At 37.4% G+C, this 21,309-nt stretch overlaps 2 protein-coding genes across 3 annotated transcripts; both read right to left on the bottom strand.

Moving 5' to 3' along the window:
* Nucleotides 1-3,712: 3,712 nt before the first annotated feature.
* zdhhc18a (zDHHC palmitoyltransferase 18a) lies at nucleotides 3,713-18,157 on the bottom strand. Of its 2 annotated transcripts, XM_065298388.2 has the most exons (10): nucleotides 17,271-18,149; nucleotides 16,895-17,055; nucleotides 16,615-16,764; nucleotides 16,287-16,424; nucleotides 12,591-12,642; nucleotides 10,747-10,849; nucleotides 10,465-10,574; nucleotides 7,798-7,900; nucleotides 7,098-7,168; nucleotides 6,250-6,388 (listed from the first exon to the last, which is right to left on the bottom strand). In XM_065298388.2, the coding sequence occupies exons 1-9, from the start codon at nucleotides 17,507-17,509 to the stop codon at nucleotides 7,127-7,129; spliced, it is 1,098 nt and encodes a 365-aa protein (XP_065154460.1). In that variant the 5' UTR covers nucleotides 17,510-18,149; the 3' UTR covers nucleotides 6,250-6,388; nucleotides 7,098-7,126. The 2 variants fall into 2 exon arrangements, with proteins under 2 accessions (XP_065154459.1, XP_065154460.1); XM_065298387.2 differs by lacking the exon at nucleotides 7,098-7,168 and having other exon boundaries at nucleotides 3,713-6,388; nucleotides 17,271-18,157.
* A 248-nt stretch (nucleotides 18,158-18,405) lies between these two features.
* On the bottom strand, nucleotides 18,406-21,121 carry pigv (phosphatidylinositol glycan anchor biosynthesis, class V). Its single transcript, XM_065298386.2, has 3 exons — nucleotides 20,529-21,121; nucleotides 19,189-20,343; nucleotides 18,406-19,098 (listed from the first exon to the last, which is right to left on the bottom strand). Exons 1-3 carry the CDS (start codon nucleotides 20,616-20,618, stop codon nucleotides 18,793-18,795), a joined length of 1,551 nt encoding a protein of 516 aa, XP_065154458.1. The 5' UTR covers nucleotides 20,619-21,121; the 3' UTR covers nucleotides 18,406-18,792.
* Nucleotides 21,122-21,309: the final 188 nt, after the last annotated feature.

Genomic DNA, 21,309 nt, shown 5'->3' on the forward strand with positions numbered 1-21,309 from the left:
ATTATGTTTTTTGAGGAAAACATTCCAGGATTTTTCTAATTTTAATGGACCCCAACACGTAACAGTTTTATTGCAGTTTAAAATTGCAGTTTCTATAGAGTTTCAAAGGACTTTAAATTATCCCAAATGAGGCATAAGGGTCTTATCTAATGAAACATGTCATTTTTGACAAGAAAAATAAAAAATATACACTTTTAAACCACAACTTTTCGTCTTCCTCCAGCTGTGTGATGAGCCAGCGCGACCTCGCATAATGCCGTGGAAAGGTCACATGTTAAATACAGTCAAGCTCAAAATTATGCATACCCTTTGTAAATATGACCAAAGAAGGCTGTGAAAATTAATCTGCATCGTTAATATTTCGATCTTTAATTTAAGAAATCTACAAAAATCCAACCTTTCATTAGAGAAAAATTATTTTAAAATGGGGGAAAATGTCATTAGGAGAGAAATATTTTTCTATAATACACACTGCTCACAATTAATCAGACCCTTTTATTCAATTCTTTATGCAACCTCCTTTTCCCAAGAAAACAGCTTTGAGTCTTCACTTATAAAGCCTGATGAGTTTGGAGAACACCTGACAAGAGATCAGAGATCATTCCTTCATGCAAAATCTCTCCAGACCCTTCAGATTCCAGCTTCATTTCATGTTGGTGCTTTTTCTCTTCAGTTCATCCCACTCATTTTCTTTAGGGTTCAGGTCAGGGGACTGGGATTGTCATGGCAGAAGCTTCGTTTTGTGCTCAGTGACTCATTTTTGTGTTAGTTTTGATGTTTGTTTTGGATCATTGCTCTGAAGGAAGATCAAACCATGGCCCATTATGATTTCTAACAGGGACAATCAGATTTAAATGTTTTATCTGTTGGTATTTCATAGAATCCATAATGCCATGTATCTGATCAAGATGTCCAGGACCTCCATCATATAATACAGCGTTTTTTGGTCATATTTACAAAGGGTATGAATAATTTTGAGCTCAACTGTATATGAAATGCACATTTCCAAACATTAAACTGACACAAAGAAATTAATTAGTATCATTAGACATACAACAACGTCGGAACGGTCCTCTTTCCCCACACTTCTAAATATTGGGGCATAGTTTCGATACGTCATCCGTGACCTCTTGACTTGATAACTTATGTTTATAACTTACGTGAGGTCGCGGTGGCAAGTCACAGGACCGGCGGATGACGAGAAGTTGTGGTTTAAAAGTAAATTTTTCTTGCCAAAAATGACAATCGTTTCGCTAAATGAGACCCTTACGACTCGTTTGGGATTGTTTAGAGTCCTTTGAAACTGCAATATTAAACTGCATTTAAATTGTTTATATTGGGGTCTTGGGGTCCTTTAAATTTTCATTTTTGGGTGAACTATCCCTTTAAATCAAGTTGAATTTGCTTTAGTTTTGTCAAATATTATACATTACATCAACTCAACACTACTCAATACAGTTTAAATGACTTTTAAATCTATAAGTTATTTAAACTTAAAAAATTAAGTGCAAAAAGATTTATTTACAGTGTGATATAAATAATAAGGTACTAAAGTTGTCACTGGGGCAGCATCCTTAAAAAAAATGCACCTTTGTGTCTATTAGTACCTCAAAGGTAAATATTTGTACATATCCGTACCTAAATGTACATATTTGGATCTTTATAAAGGGTACTGCCCCAGTGACAGCATTTCAAAATGATTTCCAATGTTGGAGCCGATTATAGTGGGCATCGCCCCGACATGTGGTGCTTTCGCACTTTTAGCGACCCGAATTCGATTCCATACCGCTCTCTCCTCCCTGTACTTCCCTATCCTTTCCTTAATCACTGTCAAAATAAAGGCAAAATGGCCAAAATATAAAAAAAAGATTTCTAATGAAATTTAATTTGGATACATGTAAAATGTGAACACTACAAAATAACCTTAGAAGATTCTTAAATCTTCACAAGCCATGTCTAAACCAATGCAGACCTGCTTTACTGGCTCACAAAGAATCAAAAGACAGAGAAAGGGATAAACTCAGGTCTTTGAAGAGCTGCACCTCCAACCCTCTGAATATAGGTGAAGCCTTTTTGAACTTCACCCACTGTCCATCTGAAGAGCATTATGGTTTTTCCCTATACATCACTGGGTTTGACAGCTGCGATAAAATACTGCCCTTTTCATCTGACCTGAACAGAGCCTTTGTAGTATGGACTATGGAATACCATCACGAGGTGAAGCATAAAAGCACTGGTATTTGATTTCTTAACCATGGCTCACCATTCCATGACATCCAATGTATGAAATTATATGCAATTTGAAAAAAAACCTTATTCTGTATATAAAAATAACTTGTGCATCGCATGCCAATTCAAAATGCATATTGGAACAATTAGACCAAACTGACAGGTTTAAAAAAGAACAAATTGTTTTACAAAAAACTATTTTATAAAAGAGGTGAAAACAAACATTACAGCATGGAAAATGGATACAGAGGCTCCAAGTCAGATAACTTGACGTGTAAATGGTTTTCTGACATGTGGCACTGTTAATATTAGACCCAGATGGTGAGAAATTGCCTTCATATTTGTCTAGGCCAGTAAATCTAGCCCGCTATTAAAGCTAACGTAAAACAACATGAAATGTATCATGGGGTGAGCTTTTGAAGTTGGGTTGAAATAAAATTCCAAGGAATATGTAACGTGAATATATTAAAGATATTATATATATATATATATATATATATATATATATGAAAAAAAATCCATTATTCATAAAAGATTTTTACAGTTTCTGAGAGAAATGTTCTGTATGTAAGTGCTTGCAAAACCATTCACCACAGTGCATGGTTGTTGCAAAAATCTTTTCTTGCTTTATGAAGTAGCCAATAAAGGTCTAGAGACAGCAGTGATGCTATCTACCATACACTGTGTTTCTTAACTCATACATGCTTTGACTCTATCTTGCAAATGGAAACGGTGGATGTGGACAAATAAGAACCTTTTTATGTCTCTGCAAGCAAGGACATTTTTCTTATTTATAACAAGACTCTGACAGCAAATCTGAAAATAACAAAACCGCAAATCACATTACATGATCATTTTAATCTTTCATAGGTGCACAGCACCCACCCACATTCCTTTAAATGTGTATGGCAAGCTACTCATAATGCATTGCAAAAAGCAGGGAACAGAGATTTAAACTATTCATATCACTCTCCTCTATATCATTCCCATAAATTGCTTTGAAAAGAAATGTGTCAGGCTAGAATTGTTTACAGTAGAGAAAGAGGATGTTAAAACCTCAATCATGTGCATTTCCTTAATTTTCATTTGCAATCAGTTACATAAAGCCAGAAAAAAATGTTAGCCTGAGGGCCCAGTGGTAAAGCAAAAACGGCAAAATTCGAGTAAGCAATAACTCGGCATAAAAACTTTGCAACGTGCCCGAACAAGAAACCAGTTCTGACATGTTCGAAATAGCGCAAGTATTATAAATGAGAAATTTTGATCAGGCAAATCAACTAGATCTCAAAAAAAATCTATGTCCTGCGTGCAAAAGAGGTGGAAAACTGTGCCATCTACTGTTTAAAAGAATAACTGGTCTATAAAAATAATAGCACAATGTTATCATTAACTTAATTTAATTGTCCAACAATAATGACTATTTTGAATTATTATTACTAAGAGGTTATACCAAAAACTTAACATTGTTTTGACCACAATGAGATAAGTGAAAAAGACTTTTATTACTTCATGGACTTTGACATACACCCTTGATATGAAAAAGATAAATACAACATTTTAAGAAGAAGTATGTATACTTTAAATATCCCACCAACACATCTGGCAGTGATAAACTCGAATTCTCAGAATAAAATGTGCAAGACATTGCTGTCAAATGACTCGTGTATTAAATGGCTTTCATAATTCTGATGTAAATAACTTCACTAGTTATCCGTTAATATCAAGGCAAAAGGTTTCGGTTACAACAGTTATTCTCTCAAGCTTTAGAAACAACACTTTAGTAACAATCTTTAACTCACCAATGAAAAGTCAAAAAATACTCTAAAGGTTTCACCTGCGTGGGTCTTCGGTAGTTATGTACACACAGCTATCCACACACTGGTAGACTATTATGCAACTATTTTAAAATTTGACAGAAATATCGACTTCAAATTACTACGGGAGGTTAAACAAGGTTAACTTCTAGTGTATGCATGACTAGTTAAAGGGATAGTTCACCCAAAAATTTAAATTCTGTCATCATTTACTCACTTTCATGTTGTTACAAATGTCTTTGTTCTGATGAACACAAAGGAAGATATTTTAAGAATTGTTTGTAACCAAACTGTTCGTGGACCCCATTTACTTCTATAGTATACTTTTTTCTACCATGGAAGTTAATGGGTCCACAAACGGTTTGGTTACAAACATTTGTTCATCAGAACAAAAATATTATGTGGGTTTGTAACAACATGAAAGTGAGTAAATGATGACAGAATTTTCATTTTGGGGTGAACTATCCCATTAAGGTATTCTTTCTGTACTCATGGGCACTATAAATAGTTGGGACCTTTTCCTTAATGATTTAAGCAATCTCTTAGAATATCAAAACAAGCTTACAATAAGAAAAACAACACAGATTATACAGTAGGCATTTTGAAGGTTAGGGCTCGGTCTATAAATCACTGAAATCTAGATGGGGTTCTGATAAAAGTGCACAATCACACACACAAAAAAAAATTGTCAAACTGTCACTGTGGCAGTACCCTTTATAGAATCCTAGTCCTAATATATACAATTAAGGTACAGATATGTATACATTTGGTACCAATCTTAGGTACTAATATGAACTCTTTAGCAGCAAAGGTGTCGTTTTTGTAAGAGTAGCTACCGCCCAGTGACAGCTGTGATCATATTTACCACTTTCTTTCTTTTTTTGATAGTATAACATACAAACATTTAGAAACCAAGAACACAGCCATAGATTTCTGATGCCTACAACAGGTGAATTAGTATGAATCTACATCATTTCTCCATTTCCTGTTATTGCTCCCTTGTGGCTTGATGTTTCACTTTCTCCATAGTACTTTAAATAACCAAATTATCCAATAAAATATCTGATATAACACACTAATGTCATTCCAATCCCACACGACTGATTGCCTTCTGTTGAACACTAAAGGAAAATTACACATAATGTTGAGACGGAGTTACCAGTCATCATTAACTTTCGTTTATAATGGAAATCACAGCTGTAACTTTATTTAAAATATTGTCTCATGTGCTCCACGGGAGTAAATTAAGTCATGGAGGTTTTGGAAAAACATATGCACGAGTAAATGACTGAACACTCGCTTTTGGATGAACTCTCCCTTAAATTTGCATCAGGGATAACACTTAGCTTAAACGGCCAAAAAATTAAAAAGGAAAAAACTACAAAGAAATATATAAGCAGTTAATACAGCTTAACATGATAAGCCTTGAAATCATACATTACACAGACTAACAGTAACCGAGTACAATATACATAGAAGATATTAACACTTTAATCCTAAGCTCTTCGTCACAAAAAGCTCTACTGTCTACTTGCCTGTTGGTACAAATACTTTATTACACACCATAAAAATGAACAAAAGCACACCATGCCTCATGACTAAAACGCAAGGCTTTTCGTTAGACCGAAGTGACCATATCATTATTGCATTAGGTCTAAGCAAAGATGGCAAAAGGCTGAAAATGGCTCAGGGTTTTGTAAAACACTGATTATTTGATTTGAATTTTGTGCAGGACAGAAAACAAAGCATCTACTGAAAGACGTTTCGCTTTTCTCTCCATCCAAACAGTGTAGGCTGATTGGTGTTAACACAAGCAAAGCTTAAGCCTGTGATGCAAAACTAAAAAAACTAAAATACAAAGTCTTGCACAGGCTAATTCTCATCTGTTGATATAGATAGAATATTTCCTGAGAGGATCCTGAGAATCGCAACAGTTTTTTAAAACACTGTGATGCTGTTCTGATGGTGGCAAGTAACAGAGAAGTGAATATTTGCTGGTGGCAGATACACTGCGCTCAGTGCAGTGGAATAAAGCCCACGTCTGGAGCGTCGCTTAATATAAGTGGACTGTCGTTAAAGGTGTATGAGGGGCTTGGTAGAGGCAACATGGATTTATGGGTGTGAAGAGCAGCCGGTTTGCTCCCTCTATGGGGGCAGGACATGTCTATGGGACGTCGGGGATGGTGGCCGGTGAAGCCGGCGGGGGGAGATACAGTGATGGAGATGGTACGGAGTACGCTTTCTTGATGCACCGGGATGGTTTTGAGTGTGCCTGGTGCACAGGTGCTCTGGATCACGGTGGAATGCGCCACGGATTCTATAAACTCCTTTGTGCCTTGTGTGCACTGTGAAGAGAAGGCAACAAAAAAATGAGTCAGATCCAAAGACACTAACAAGGAAGATTACAACCATAAATATATATTTTCAAAGCATTTATGTTAGATGACACGGCAATAAAACACAGAGCATGAGAAGCTGGCAAGAGAGGAGAAAAAGAAAGTAGGTTAGTTGAATAAATCGTATTGAGATGATGCATGAATGGGTTTATGGAATAATGGGATGACATAGCATGTGTTAAGGATCTCCATGGATGAGAAGTGAAGGAAAATGTTTAAAAAATGAGGATGAACATTCATCACCACAGATGGACGAGCGGAACATCCGCCCACGATAAGTACAGCTCAATGAGCATTATCTCTAAAGCCCATGACCCCAGTCAACAGAAACCTCCGAGAATGGTTGACAACGAGATAAGCATGGAAAAGTCCTAATGATATGGTAATTAGGAAACAATGACAATGTCGGAAAAACTAATGACCGTTACAAGATGAGGCAGAAACAGATGTCAGCTAACACACTCAACTCACCAGGAGCAAAATGGGAACAGTGAGCAGAAAACGAACCATTTCCTCACTCATGACAAACATGTCTCATGATTGTGGTTTCAAGCAAAGAAATGGAAGTGAACAGACAGTTCAAATGAAAAGCAGAATAAAGCCCAAAGGAGCCATAAGGGGGCTATGGCATGCAAGCAGCCCTATGACGCACCCTTACCATCAAACTTCACAGAGATAAAGGGGCCTTCAGGCAGTGCATGAGAGCGCAAACTCCTGACAGTTCTCCTCCTGTGTGAGGTTTATATCTTAAAACATCAGCGCTTGATACAAGTACATCACAAATAAAACACAATGATAGGATTCAAACTGGGATTTAATATGCTTTTAATTTTGAAAGTGAAAATTTCATATTTTTTAAACACTATTCTTGTGTGTGAGGCATGAATACTCTGCGTGCTCCCTCTAGCTTTGTGACTGACATGTCTGAATGCATGCACGAAGGAACACAAACATTAAAAAAAAAAAATTGTGTTTAAATAGAAAAAAACTTCCCAAAACCGGACTAACAAACAATCTATCAATGATTCATCTTAACAATGTACAACAAAACTGTAAAAAAGTGAATAACACACACGCATATAAAAACTGTGTAATTGAGAAGTTAACTTCAGTCATTATTATTTGTCAACAAATACTGCTCTTGATAGTAACACAAATTTCAAACTTATGATACAAATTTAAAGTGTCACTTTGCAAAAAACATTGAAATAAAATGAAAAAGAAATTAAATTGAATAAACGAAAATGAAATGTTTTGCATTGTGTGAAATGGTTTAATAATCCTCTCGTTATGCTAATAATATTTTTCAAAAGACAAAAACGCTGTATCCTCTACAGTCCAGTAGGTGGCGTTCTTACCATGTTTGTGTCATTTTTGGCCTTGAAAGGAGGCAGTTCAGCATCAGCGATGACTGTCTGAGGTGTTTCATCAGAAGGCACAAAGCCTCTTCTGTCAATCAGGCTGCAGAACAAGGTAACAGGAGAAATGAGATGCTGGTTTCTCATATTCTGGATTAAAGCATTAACATGCTTAAAGGGATACTCCAGCCAAATTTCAAATTACCCCATGATTTACTCCGAGATTCACATATACATCATCTTTCAGACAAGCATATTTGGAGTTATTTTAGTAAATGTCCTTGTTCTTTTAAGCTTTATAATGGTAAAAAAAACACCATCAGAGAATAACTTTTGACTTTAAACCTCAAGAAGTGCATTCATCCTTCACAGAGGTAATCTACGCAGCTCCAATAAGTTAATAAAGGTCTTCTGCATGTAATCAATGCAATTGTTTAAGATATATATCCAGATTTCAAACTTTATAAACTAGCTTCGGGTAATGATGGCATGTTGTACTCACGTGAGTCACGTGAGAGTTTTAGCGTAGTGAGGGTTGGCTGTCATGGGTACGTTACAGAGTGACTCTCATGAAGACCAATATGGCATTTTTACCGGAAGCTAGTAATTATAGTTTATAAAGTTTAAAATATTGATATTTATCTTACAGTATTGCATGGATTACCTGCAAAAAAACTTTAATAACCCCTTTTTTGGGCTTCGGAAGTTGTTCCCTGACCCCTGTTTCCTCGCATTACAAGCTTGAAAAAGCAAGGACATTTACTAAAATAACAAATAACTCCAAATGTGTTCGTCTGAAATATGATGGACTTTTGTTTCTCAAATTGCTTGAGGGTGAGTAGTACATCATGGGGTAATTTTGATATTTGTCTAGGCTAGAGTATCGCTTTAAGTGAAAACTGTGAAAAAATGTGGCCAGTTTATTAAACTTGGATGTCAAACTGCAGTCTTTTGAGGGCCACGTACAGTTCAACAGACCTGCCTGTGATGCTTTAGTAATCCTATAAATCTTTTTCAGATGGTCGAGTATGGTGTACAAGATTAGTGTTAGAGCTAAAATATACAGAAATGTGGCCCTATGACTGCAGTTTAACACCTGTGCTACAAAAGTTAAAATATACACTGCTTCAAAAGTACAGCCACAAGATATAATTAATAAAATTGCTAGTAAATAAAGTATCAGTTTTACATCATCATAGTAACAAACTTGCTAATATATTAGCAATAGTTGGATACAATTTTAGTATGGGGTACAATCTGACACGCATAAAGCTGGTAAATAATTTCATTACACCTAAAACCACATCCGGTTGTTAAGTCTGACGTCATGCGCCACTTCCGGGTCCAACCGCTCACAGATGTCAGAGAAATAACAAAAAATCATGGCTATAATACACTCGTATCATAATGAAAAACTACCAAAAACACCCAATCCATGGATTTATGGATGTGGATTTTTTTATGAATTATTAATATATTGCTGTCTTTGATTCTGGGAGCCTGAGACTTTAGTGTACACGTGAGTTTGTACAATTTTCGCTTAAATGTGTGCTTTGAATAAATATTGTTTAAATGTGGTGGCTTGGAGCTGGAAATGGTATTTTACATCATGACTTAAGCCCGGTATACACTGTGCGATTTTAAATAGTCTTTTAGGATTGTTGCTTGCCACACTGTGCGATTAAGATCGTAATTACGTCCATGTCACACTATATGATCTCAGTTTCCATCAATGTCAGACTGTACGAGTTTAAAGACTTTTAAAAATTGGACGCACGCAAACAAACGCATCCGCAGTTTTACGTCATTGATTGACGACGGCTGGGAAAACACAGACTGAAGCGAAGGCTAACAAACCGAAACAACATCTACTGTTCATTTTAATCATGACTTGTCTCGAGCATAAAAAGAAGACAAAACAAAGGAGACGAGTACCTGGCATTTGAATTTCCAGCGCGATTTCTCTCCAGGCTGCTTCATTTTTATCCTATCATGGTACAGTGGCGATGACACGTTGTACAAACACTCTTTATTGTTTCCATAACTCCACAAGTTTCTCCTCCTGCTGTACAGTCTACCTGGTTCTTTTTTACATTTGTCTGCGTTGATTTGTTGTTGTCGCCGCACTAATTGCATCATCAGGTTCTGTGCTTCTATTGGTTATTGAGCTGCCGGTTGTCGTAGGGAGATGTCACACAACAGGATTGTATCTCAAAATTTCTGACACTGCCAGAATTTTGTCGGAGGATAATTTTGATCTCAACGGTCATTAATCGGCTGTCTGTGAACATGTCAAACTAGCGATCAAAGACGGCAGATTTTAGCCTGGGATTCCAGAAATCGTTTAGGATTTCAAAATTTGTCCCAGACAGCTAAATCCTGGCAAAAATCTCACAGTGTGGATAACGTGAGCCTGGAGACTGCAGTGTACACTTTGAGTTATAAAATTTTTTGCTTAAATGTGTGATATGAATAAATAGTGCTCACAATCGGCTGTTTAAATATAATATCCTCTATTGAAATGAGTGGAGGTTTGGAACCGGAAACAGTATCTTTACGTCATTACTTAAAAACTGGATGTGTTTATATTTGACTGATAAACTCAATTTTAAGTTAATCACATAAACTGGCTTTTTAACATAAGATGTCTGCACAAGCAATACTGACCTAGGTGGCAATGGGCCACAAAGCACTACACAGCAGTTAGTGAAGATGTTGTTATAGCTGTAAGGGTTTCCCGATTCTTCCCCTCTTTTACTGGACCAAGAGCCTTTGATCTGCAACCATTAATACAAAAAGTCTGTTGTTCAATTTGACTGTATAAAACTTAACATGATACATATTTTATGAAATCATAGACTATACTACTGTAATTCATTATGACTTGAACTTAATACAATTTTTAACTTTTATACTGTTGATTTAATTAGCAAAAATTATGATATTTACATCTTCGTTGGTCGTCAGATTGGATGCCACCAGATAAGTATGGAAACCTGACAGACCCAGAATGGACCAGATGGAGAAGAAGCAAATGACTAGTTCAGCAACAGTGCAGGTGGGGTTAAGGATGCAAATCAGATGTAAATATACATTAGCATCCAATAAAGAAACAATAGTAACAGTAAAAATTTTAGTCAAGAGTCATCCGGCAAATTTGATATCATCATACTGTCGTTTCACCCAACTACACAAACCAAAAGTATTTTTCTGACATGAAGCCAGGTTAAATAACTTAAAGAAAAAAAAAATGCTGACTTTGTGGTGTTTGTATGCTCTTAAAAACGATTGTGTTAAAAAAACACATCTTGTGTCTAGTTAAGGACAACACATCTAGTGTGTTGTCCTCAATTTAACACGTCTCAGTTGGTGTTGTCCCTTTTATTTATTTGAACTCAAAATCTGAACTCAAAACATGAACTGACACATTATGTGTAAAATGACACAATGTATTAAATAGTTTAACACAAAACAACAACTCAAGCTACGTTTACACAACAACCAGTAAAAAAAGACAAATTATGACTTTGTCAGGTACAAAAAAATGCACTGTTAACAAAAAGATCAGCTTTAACATGAATTAAAACAATGTATTACAAGTGCCAGGCCAGTAGACTGCAATGTTACTTTACACTATATGCCTGCAGACATGCATTTTTCTACAAAGCCATTAATGCAAACAATCAAGGCGGCAAAGGCATCAAACAGTTTTATTTAGATGGACAGTGGGGTATGTTTTTTTACTACAAGTAACTCTGGACTATAAAGCTGCAAAATTTTGTAAACTTTGTTGGAGAAGCTTTAATAAACTCTGTATCCTGACCAACACAAACACAGTAGGCCACCATTGTTGTTATGTTTATACTCCTGCATGTCTATAGAGTGAATTAACATGTGCATGGCATCACTGTTATCATAAAACCCCCTTTAAAAAGGTTGCATTTTGAGGGCTCTAAAATGCCATTGTTAATGGAAGGATTTAAACATAGTCCCAAAGGGGTGGTCAGTGGGCGAGTCCCTCTGCTGCTTTTTTAACACAACGTTTAGCCAATGTTTTGTTGGTGTGATGTCTGACACTAGAACCGATGGAAAATATTGTACTCTGTACATTACATTAGATTAAATCAATAGGCAGAGAGCAGAAGATGCACACCTGTAATGTTTTTGTAAGGTGTGTTTGTAAACTCTACTTAAAGCAACACTATGTAGTTTTTTGACCTTTAAATAATGTCTCTAAAATTATTTCAGTGATAGAAGAACTTTTAACTGGACATATTTTACTGTTGCTGCGACCTGAGCAGCCTCCTAGCTGCTACAAGTACACTCTGAAAGTGGCAGTGGAGGGTAGGAAACACAGCACCGCCCCTCCCCCTGCCTGCAGAAGAGTGTCTGATATCAGGAACTGTTGCGCTTTTCAACCACATGGGGGAGCTGTAAGTCATTTTTACATGGAAACTACATAGTGTTGCTTTAAATGTCCTAATATAACCAAGTACCGGATTAATCTAAACCCTGTCCGAAAAACTGCCCCAAAAACTTTGTTGAAAACCTTGTGTAAACGGTCTCTTAAAATGCTGTACCTCAAGCAAACTTTTGGCAAGCTGACAAGGCAGCAGGGTGTGGTGAGCTGATTACGGATGAAAAGGATTAGAACAAAGGCAAAACCTATAGCAATGGGTCTGTAAACAGATAGTGAACACTTTTAGACTTGCTTTTGTGTGTTTTCAGGGATGGGTGGTGTAGAAAACAAGCATGTAAAGGAAAAGAGACATGAATAAGGCAGAAAAGGATATCTGGCTGGACTCTTTTGTATTGCCTGGATGATACCGTTCTCACGATTTGATCCTGTTGACAAAAATGACACAACAATAAACACAGCTGCCACAAAAGTGTACATATAAATCTTTAAAAAAAATTAAACATTTCTAAGAAAGTCATTTAAAAAAAAACATCTTACAGCACTGCTATCTTTCCATGAGCTCAGACATGCCTGTATATCTAAAAGCAATTTCAGTGACGCACAACTACTGCCTGTTTTTGCTTCGAGATTATATTTATAGGTTTTCTAGATTCTCAACCATTTTTATTCATAGGTTTTTGTGCAAATTTCCCACACTGAAAACTTGTTACAAAGCAATTTACATTTGGTATTAAAGGAATAGTCTACCCTTTTGCCATATTTAATTATGTTATTACCTCAACCTAGACAAATTAATACATACCTATCTTTTTTCAATGCGTGCACTGTACAGCGCATTGTGAATGTGTTAGCATTTAGCCTAGCGCCATTCATTCCTATGGTACCAAAAAAAAGCTTTATTTTTTGGCCCCATACTTACTGGTATAACTCCTCATGTAACAGTCTTTAAATAGGGAAAACACAGAAGTGTTTGGTGGCTTCCCTGTTTGGTACCATAGGAATGAATGGGGCTAGGCTAAATGCTAACACATTCACAACACGCTGTAAAGTGCACGCATTGAAAAAAGATAGGTATGTATTAATTTGTCTAGGTTGAGGTAATAACATAGTTTAATATGGCAAAAGGGAAGACTATTCCTTTAAGATCCATTTTGGAGCAATTTGGTCACAAACAGACACCTAACAAAGTACAGGAGTTAATGAAGTCCAAAATGTTTTGTAATCATGTAACTTTATCTACATTCGGAGGTATTTTAAAAAAAATAAAACAGGACCACTCTACACGTCTCGTGTGTAAATTCTAAATTGATTCAATTTGTTGTGGACAACAAAGTACTGCCATGTACATTAAACTTTGTGGGTTACATGCGACATTCAAAGGGTGGTGTTATGCCATTTAGCTTTTTTTAATGAAATGCAAAAAGCACAAATGCAAACCAAACTGTGGCCATGGGCCATTTTGGTTTAGCTAATCAGAACACTTTGTCTAGTAATCATTCTGCATGGTGACAGGGCAGCACAAATATGGGTGACAGGGAGGTCAAAAGCATAACTTACTAGCATGTGTGAATATCACTCTCACAACATCTTATACAAGTATAAAATCAGTACAAAATTCACTGCTAGGGTGTATATTAAAACTTTTCTGACATGTAACACTGAGATGGCATGATGCTACATCTGTAATTAATATGAGATATAAAGTCAAAGCTTCTCTGTCTGTGTGCATGTGTAGGGCCCTCAAATCCTATCACTAGTGGTAACAGTAGACGCATTAGATACCCGTTCATCTCGGCTAACCATTTGTGATCAGATCAACTGAGATAAATCATAATATAAGGTGTAAAAAGGTCACAATCAAAAACTGGAGTGATCGGTGTGATGCAGCTGTTAAAAAGAAAAAAGCACTTGATCTGCAAACACTTAAAACGCCCATATTTTGTGGCTAAAAATAACATTACTTTGTGTATTTGGTGTAATAGAATGTGTTGAAATAAAACCTAACCACTGGTTTCTTAATGTTTACTCAATCGGAAGGCCAAACAAAGTAGTTTGCTTTCGCAGGGGAAAACACAGCGTCTACTTGACATGGCGGCAGCAACAATACTACAGGGCGATTGAAAGTTACACCCACTATTTTTGCGTGTACATTAGGGCGGCGTTATGCAAAGCTTCAAACCAGTATGACGTCTAACTTCATGGGCATGTTTGAACGAGCCATTTAAGGTAGACTTATGATGCTATTCCATTGCATAGTACCCCACGGTTTGGTTTGGTTTAGTTTGGGTCAGCTTATTTTTGGGAGCTTTTCCATTGGGTGCAGTACGTAGTACCCAATACTTTTTTCATACCACCTCGGTTGGGGTTCCAAGCGACCCGAGCTGATACCAAACGTGACGTGAAAACACAGTAGATCACTGATTGGTCTGAGAGAATCATCACTACGCGTCATCGCTATAAATGTAAAGATTAGCTTTACCTTTAGTGCTAGCTTTCGAGCAAACATGTTGTCATCGGTGCTCTGCTACAAGTTCCCAAACTCCCTTTTAGCAATGAAAAACATCCACAGGTTGAGAATCAGGAACAACATACCAGTTTTTTTTCCAAACTTGCAGTTTGTGGCGGAACATTCGCGACACCCACATCCGCATTATATGCTTAAACGCAACTTTAATAAGGCTCAGCGGAGTGCGTCAACTACTGACGCCACGGGTGTTTAAACCAAAACTGTCCTGTGAGACAGAGGTAGTGATAAACGCAAAGTGCAAACATCTATTTGTGGTGGCCAATTTTAATTTTGTGGCGGACTGAGAAATAAATAAATGGACATTTTCAAAAACACTCTAACTTGTATGATGTCACAGCAGTAGGCAGCGCAAATATAGCGACACGCCTATAATCCCTCCCACTGCGAAGTGATACCAAACTCGATGGAAAAGCTAACCAAGCCAAAGTGAGGTGAGATGACACGACCCAAACTAAACTAAACCGTGGGGTACTATGCATTGGAAAAGCGCCAATAAATGAGGCTTCACTTTTAAAAAGAATCTCTTTGGATTTGAAACTTTAATTTTTGCAACTTAACAGATTTTTTATGTGCACAGACATCTTTTAACACTCTAAAAACAAAGGAAAACATATGACTCTATTAAATGGAGCATGTTGAACAGCAATTGTTGAATTTATTATTTTGTTGAAATTTTGTAACTTTAAATGGCACTTTTCCATTGCATAGTACCCCACAGTTTGGTTTGGGTCGGCTTACTTTTGGGTGCAGTACGTAGTACCAAATACTTTTTTCGTACCACCTCGGTTGGGGTTCCAAGCGACCCGAGCGGATACCAAAACGTGATGCGAAAACACTGTAGATCATTGACTGGTCTGAGAGAATCGTCACTAGTACCAGCGTCATCGCTATAATGTAAAAGATTAGCTTTACCTTCATGCTAGCTTGCGCTGTCTGAAGCAAAGATGTTGTCATCTGTGCTCTGCTATAAGTTCCCAAACTCCCTTTCAGCGATTAAAAACATCCACCGTTTGAGAATCAGGGACACCATAAAAGTTTTTTCCAGACTTGCAGTTTGTGGCAGAACATTTGCGACAAGCACGTCAGCATTATATGCTTAATTAACTTAACTTTAATGAGTCGACTGACGCCACGGGTGTTTATACAGAAATAGTAATGTGAGACAGAGGTAGTGATAAACACGATGTGCAACATCTATTTGTGGCAGACTGAGAAATGTATGGGAATGTACAATGATGCTCTCACTTTTATGACGTCACAACAGTAAGCAGCACAAATATAACGACACGCCTATAATACCTCCCACTGCGAAGTGATACTAAACTCGATGGAAAAGCTAACCAAGCCAAAGTGAGGTGAGCTGACCCGACCTGACTCAAACCAAACCATGGGGTACTAATCAATGGAAAGCACCATAAGATCACTTTATTGTTTTCCTAATTTTTGTCAGTGTGGATAAAAGCATCAGCTAAAAACTCAAATGTAACAAGTAAAAAAGGGACTTATTGTGGTGTAGAAAGCATTGTGTGAAGACAAACTTACGCAGTGTGAGGTGAGTGATCACGCAGCCAAAGATGAAGGATGTCAGAAAGGAAAGTGACACTATGAAGGTGTAAAAAAAACGATAGTTGCGCTTCCCAACACAGTTTCCCACCCAAGGACAGTGGTGGTCAAATCGCTCTGCAAGGGGAACAGAGAGTGGACATTTCATCAACAATGTCACTTACAGGAAATGACTGTGCGTTTCCATATAATCAGACATTTAGGAAGTGATCTGTTTTAAGTTGATTACATCATCACAGCAGCCACGATATGGTATGTAGCATTTAAATCTAGAAATGCTTTGTTAAATATGGAGATGTTGTCTCACCCACACAGTTGTCACACAGACTGCAATGGGATGTCCGGGGCGGACGAAACATTTTGCAAGTGAAACAGTACTTCAGTTTGACCATCTGGTCATTTATAAGAATCTCTTTAGTGCGAGGAGGTGGACGATACGTTGATGATCCAGAATTATCTAAAAACAAAATACACACACATAAAAAAGTAAGTTAAATGTTATAAACAGCCAACAAATAATATAAACATACTGCCTTAACATTTTAAATATGCTGCACAATGATCTGTCCATACACCACAATTTTTACCGATTTGTCTCTCAAGGTCTGCAGCCTCATCTGGCAAAGCCCTTGGTAATATCCCTGGGTCTATAAAACTGGTTTGAAGGAGGGCGATAACCACAAATACAAATAACACCCCAGCAATGACTGGAATGAAGATGGTAAGGTGCTCCACCAGATATGGGCAACTGTAATAAAACAGACACAACGTGAAAAACAGGCACAAACCTAACACCACAAATGACAGTAAACTTGTGTGTTTGTCAAAATAAAAAGCAATTTTGTTAATAACCAGGTGAACTAACTGAAAAGCAACTGTTACAGAGCTACATTAACTGGTGGAGATGTCTCTACTGTGAACACTGCTGTGTTTGTGTGTGTTTACAGTACACAGTGTACTCACTCGAATGTAAAAAATAAGCCACTGGTGATAAAAATAAGGCCGATGGTCAGAGGGAGCACACCGCATTGCCTCCCCATCATAAGACGTCCATCACAATAAAAGCGATTTTTTCCAGGGAAAACTTCCCATTTTCTCCGAAGCCGCTGGGAGCCTTTTCTCCCACAGGACAGGGTGGAGGTCCGGGTGGTAGATGTTTTGAGTGCCCGGGGGTCTATTTGTTGGTACTCACAGTTGTTCATTGTAAGAAACCGTAATCGACAACAATTAATGGAGAAGACTACAGCTCCTAATTCAATACAGTTTAAGCGAACTTGTTAAAAAACAAAGCCTTATATCACAGCGCAAAATCGTAAAATAAGGTAGTCTGGCTCGGGGTGGTAAAATGTCAACTATTTAAAGGACACACAGCTACCAAAACAAGTTAGGTCGAGAACGCAGAGGTCTCTCAGTCAATGCATTAGTTTGCCCCAAAATATCCACTTTGGGGAATATACCGACGAATTCATTATATTTTCATGACGTCGTGAGGTGTTCAAGCATTATAAAATATGACTCGTCGTGACAAGCTAACACTGAAGTCAAAAAGCTAAGCTAATTCGATTGATGTTCCTCACGCGCTGCTCAACCGTCTTTCAAACGACTCCACGCGTAACTCAACCGCCCGTCTTCCTTGGATAATTATCGATCCAATCGTTACGAATATGTCCTGAATATAAATTTCCTTTAGAATATTTTGTTGTGAATGCTGATTTCACACCCCGTTGATCGACGGTTGCAACACAATAATGTTTACCACAGTGAAATCACTTCCTTAGCAGCGGATTACCTGAGAAAAACGACCAATAAGTTAAAGGAAAGCGTCACCTTAGTTGACCAATTAAATCAGTTTTTGAAATGCTATGCTCCGCCTATTGTGCGGCTCAAAGAAGTGTTCAACACGCGGCCATGCGCAGACCGTTCGGCATATGACGTTAAAGTATCGCGAGAGTTATTTGAAAGCTAGTATGATAAGCATGCATTAAGTTAAGCACACCATAAATTTTTGTCTTTCGGAACAAACGGCTGGTCAGGATGTAGAAAGGACCACGTATGAGTATGAACTGACATCAAAAACGAAAACATTTGGAAAGTGTACCATGGTAATACAACAACATACAATAATTGTAAATTATCACTTTTACACAGCACTCATTACACGTTAGGCCCACAAGATGGTGATATAAACAAATAAACTAACACAGAGGTTGACTGAGGTGAACTGCTCGGTTTAACCATAATAATCAAACAAACCAACAGGTAAAAGCATAATACTCAAGCACAGAAGTTTTTGACACATCGGCAAATGTTTGGTTTGAAAGGGGTAAAAGGAAAAAAAACTATTCTTTAAATAAGGTCAAATAAGGATATTTAATACTTAATAGGAATAGCAGCTGCCTCAATATTTGTCAATAAGTATAGTATTATTCAAATACATTTGAATGTTATGAAAAGTTACTCTCTTTAATTCGGTACAGCAAAGATATTAAGTCCAGGGAAGGAAGTTACAGTGTAGAGCCAGTCCTAAAAACCAATACGATATAAAATACCCCAGGACGCAGCGTGTACATAGGGAGCAAGTCTTCCAGTGCATCAAAAGGTAAACAATCTGATTATTTTTACACATCAAGTCACAAATGGTTACGCCAGGTTTTAAGTGATCCTTGTGCGTTTGTCTTTGGTCAGGATTGAACAGATTCTCATCTTTAAGTAGAGGTTCATACTGAAAAAGCAGATGTCCACTGATCCAAAACAGCACAGGTGAGGAGGACGCAAGAAATCTTGTCAAAACCTGAGATGACAATAATAAAAAAACATGTTGAAATTATGTTTAAGTGCATTTGTTCATTTAAAAAAGTAATATACATTTTAAGTCTCTTACCTGGACATGCATGCAGAATACTCCAAACAAAAGCAAGACAGAACTGTGCACTACATAAACAAAGACTCTTGGATTATAAAAAACTTGTGTCTTTTTGTCTTTTCTTTTGTCTCCCAACCCCAGATGCATACAGAACGCCGGGTCAGCCATTATGTATGTATATGAGGCAACAAACCCCAGAGTAGCACTAGGCAGTGCTAGGATGAAGTTGGGTATTTGCTTTAACTGGAAGTATCGGAGGAAGCCTACATCCCAATAAACATCTTGGATGTAGGAATACAGAAGTGGAATTCTCCACTGGCACCAGCTCGGTGTTGGAGATGACGCGTCAGGCACACGGTATCCTTTATCTTGGGCCAGATTAAGCAGCACAGGAGGAACCTGTTTAGGAGTAACAGTTGGATGGCAGAATATTTGGTAGCCATAAAACTGAAACAGACAAAATGGCAATGCCACAAGAGCTACAAAAACTGCTCCTGTCAGCAAAAACTGAATAAGTGTCCAGGCATACTGACAATATCTACTGCTTCTTGTAGTTCCTTTGCTTATAGTCTGGATATGTGCAAAACCCCTTTGCAGGATGAGATACAACAGAAATCCAGCATTCACAAGCCCATTGGCACGAACACCAGTAGCAAATCCCAGCAGAAGACAAGCTCCAGAAGTGAACCCTTTCTCTAGAAACCAAAGGCCTGTGAAGGTCAGCCCTGCAAAAAAAGTCTCGGAGTAGCCTACTACCATAAAAACGTTGGCTGGTGTGAGACAGTACATTAGGGCTGTGACGAGGGCATATTTTCTGTCTTGTAGTACCAAACGTGTGAGTTTGTATAGTGCCACAGCACTCAGGACAAAAAGAACGCTATTACTCATAGCCACTGCCACAAGTAAACGTCCATGCATTGTGAGCAATCCACAGAGAGGCCAAAGCACAATATTTGCCAGTAATCGCAGGAATAGAGGAAACAGAGGAAAAAATGCAAAGTTGTGTTCATATAAATAGCCTCGTTCTGCAATGAAAAGAAAATGCTCTGCATCCCAGTGACTCAGACCACCAAGCAATGTTTCAATGGCTGGATCAAGAAGGAGAGGGGTTTCTGTCCGTGGTGGACTGAAGGCATCTGCCACATGGTCTGGAACAGCCACATTTAGTACAGCCTTCAAAACACAAACATACAATATTTTTCATATAGATAATTAATTTTCTGCACAAAAAAAAGTTTACAGTCAGGTCATATTGAACTCTACTTTTCTGGAAAAGCAGATATTTTTATCCACACTTCATGCGCAATCTTATTATAACAATTTATATTTTTACCAGCTTATAGATGTCAGATGCTTACCTGTAAAGAAAGAGAAAGCATTCGCGTGAAAGTGGCAAACCTTACAACTGTCCATGTGTCTTGATTTGTACAATAGTTTGAAGTCGGCATATTTTGATAAACTTAAATATATCAAAATGCTTAATTACATCAATCTGATCCTGCGTTTCAGATAACTCGGATTTAGAATACGTCCCACATCAAACCCGGAAATAGTTAAGTAAAATAAAAAGTATTTAGTAATTAAAACAGTACTGTGTTTGATTTTGTATTATAATTTAGTAATATCAAAACATTTAAAGTGTTTAGTTACATTAAAAAGCGCCGTTCCGAACATAGTTTCCGGGTTGATGTGGGAAATATCCTAAATCCAAGTTGTCTGAAACGTAGCATTGGTGTAAATGAGTAGGCATGATTAGTAATTCATCTAATTGAAGCAAATAGTCTACACACAGTTAAGGTCGCGATATGGTTACATTGCTGAATATTTTAAAAACAAAACTGCGTTAGCAAGGCAACATTAGAAGAACTGCATATCCAATTTTCACTCATTTATCGCAATGTTGCGTCGATGAATCGAGCGCTACACGCACTTCCGGCATACTGTTCTGTAAACGTCAAAATAAAAGTCCCCCACCAGGTAAAGACCATGGGGAGGTTTCAGGTTAATCCAGGACTAGGCCTTTTTTTAGGAAATTTTTCAAAGATACTTTACATAAAACACTACGGGGTGGTTTCCCGGACAAGGATTAGCTTAAGCCAGGACTAGGCCTTAGTTTAATTAGAAAATATAACAATTTTT

This window comes from Paramisgurnus dabryanus, chromosome 13, assembly GCF_030506205.2.
Source record: "Paramisgurnus dabryanus chromosome 13, PD_genome_1.1, whole genome shotgun sequence".
NCBI lineage: Eukaryota > Metazoa > Chordata > Actinopteri > Cypriniformes > Cobitidae > Paramisgurnus > Paramisgurnus dabryanus.

Coding starts and splice junctions, on each gene's coding strand:
- zdhhc18a (XM_065298387.2), bottom strand. CDS start 17,509: ATGAACAACTGTGAGTACCAACAAATAGACCCCCGGGCACTCAAAACA. Junction 16,425..16,614: donor TCTGTGTGACAACTGTGTGG/GTGAGACAACAT, acceptor TTCCCCTTGCAG/AGCGATTTGACCACCACTGT. Junction 7,901..10,464: donor TGTGGCCCATTGCCACCTAG/GTCAGTATTGCT, acceptor CTTGTTCTGCAG/CCTGATTGACAGAAGAGGCT.
- pigv (XM_065298386.2), bottom strand. CDS start 20,618: ATGCCGACTTCAAACTATTGTACAAATCAAGACACATGGACAGTTGTA. Junction 20,344..20,528: donor TGCTTTCTCTTTCTTTACAG/GTAAGCATCTGA, acceptor TGTGTTTTGAAG/GCTGTACTAAATGTGGCTGT. Junction 19,099..19,188: donor TATTCTGCATGCATGTCCAG/GTAAGAGACTTA, acceptor TTGTCATCTCAG/GTTTTGACAAGATTTCTTGC.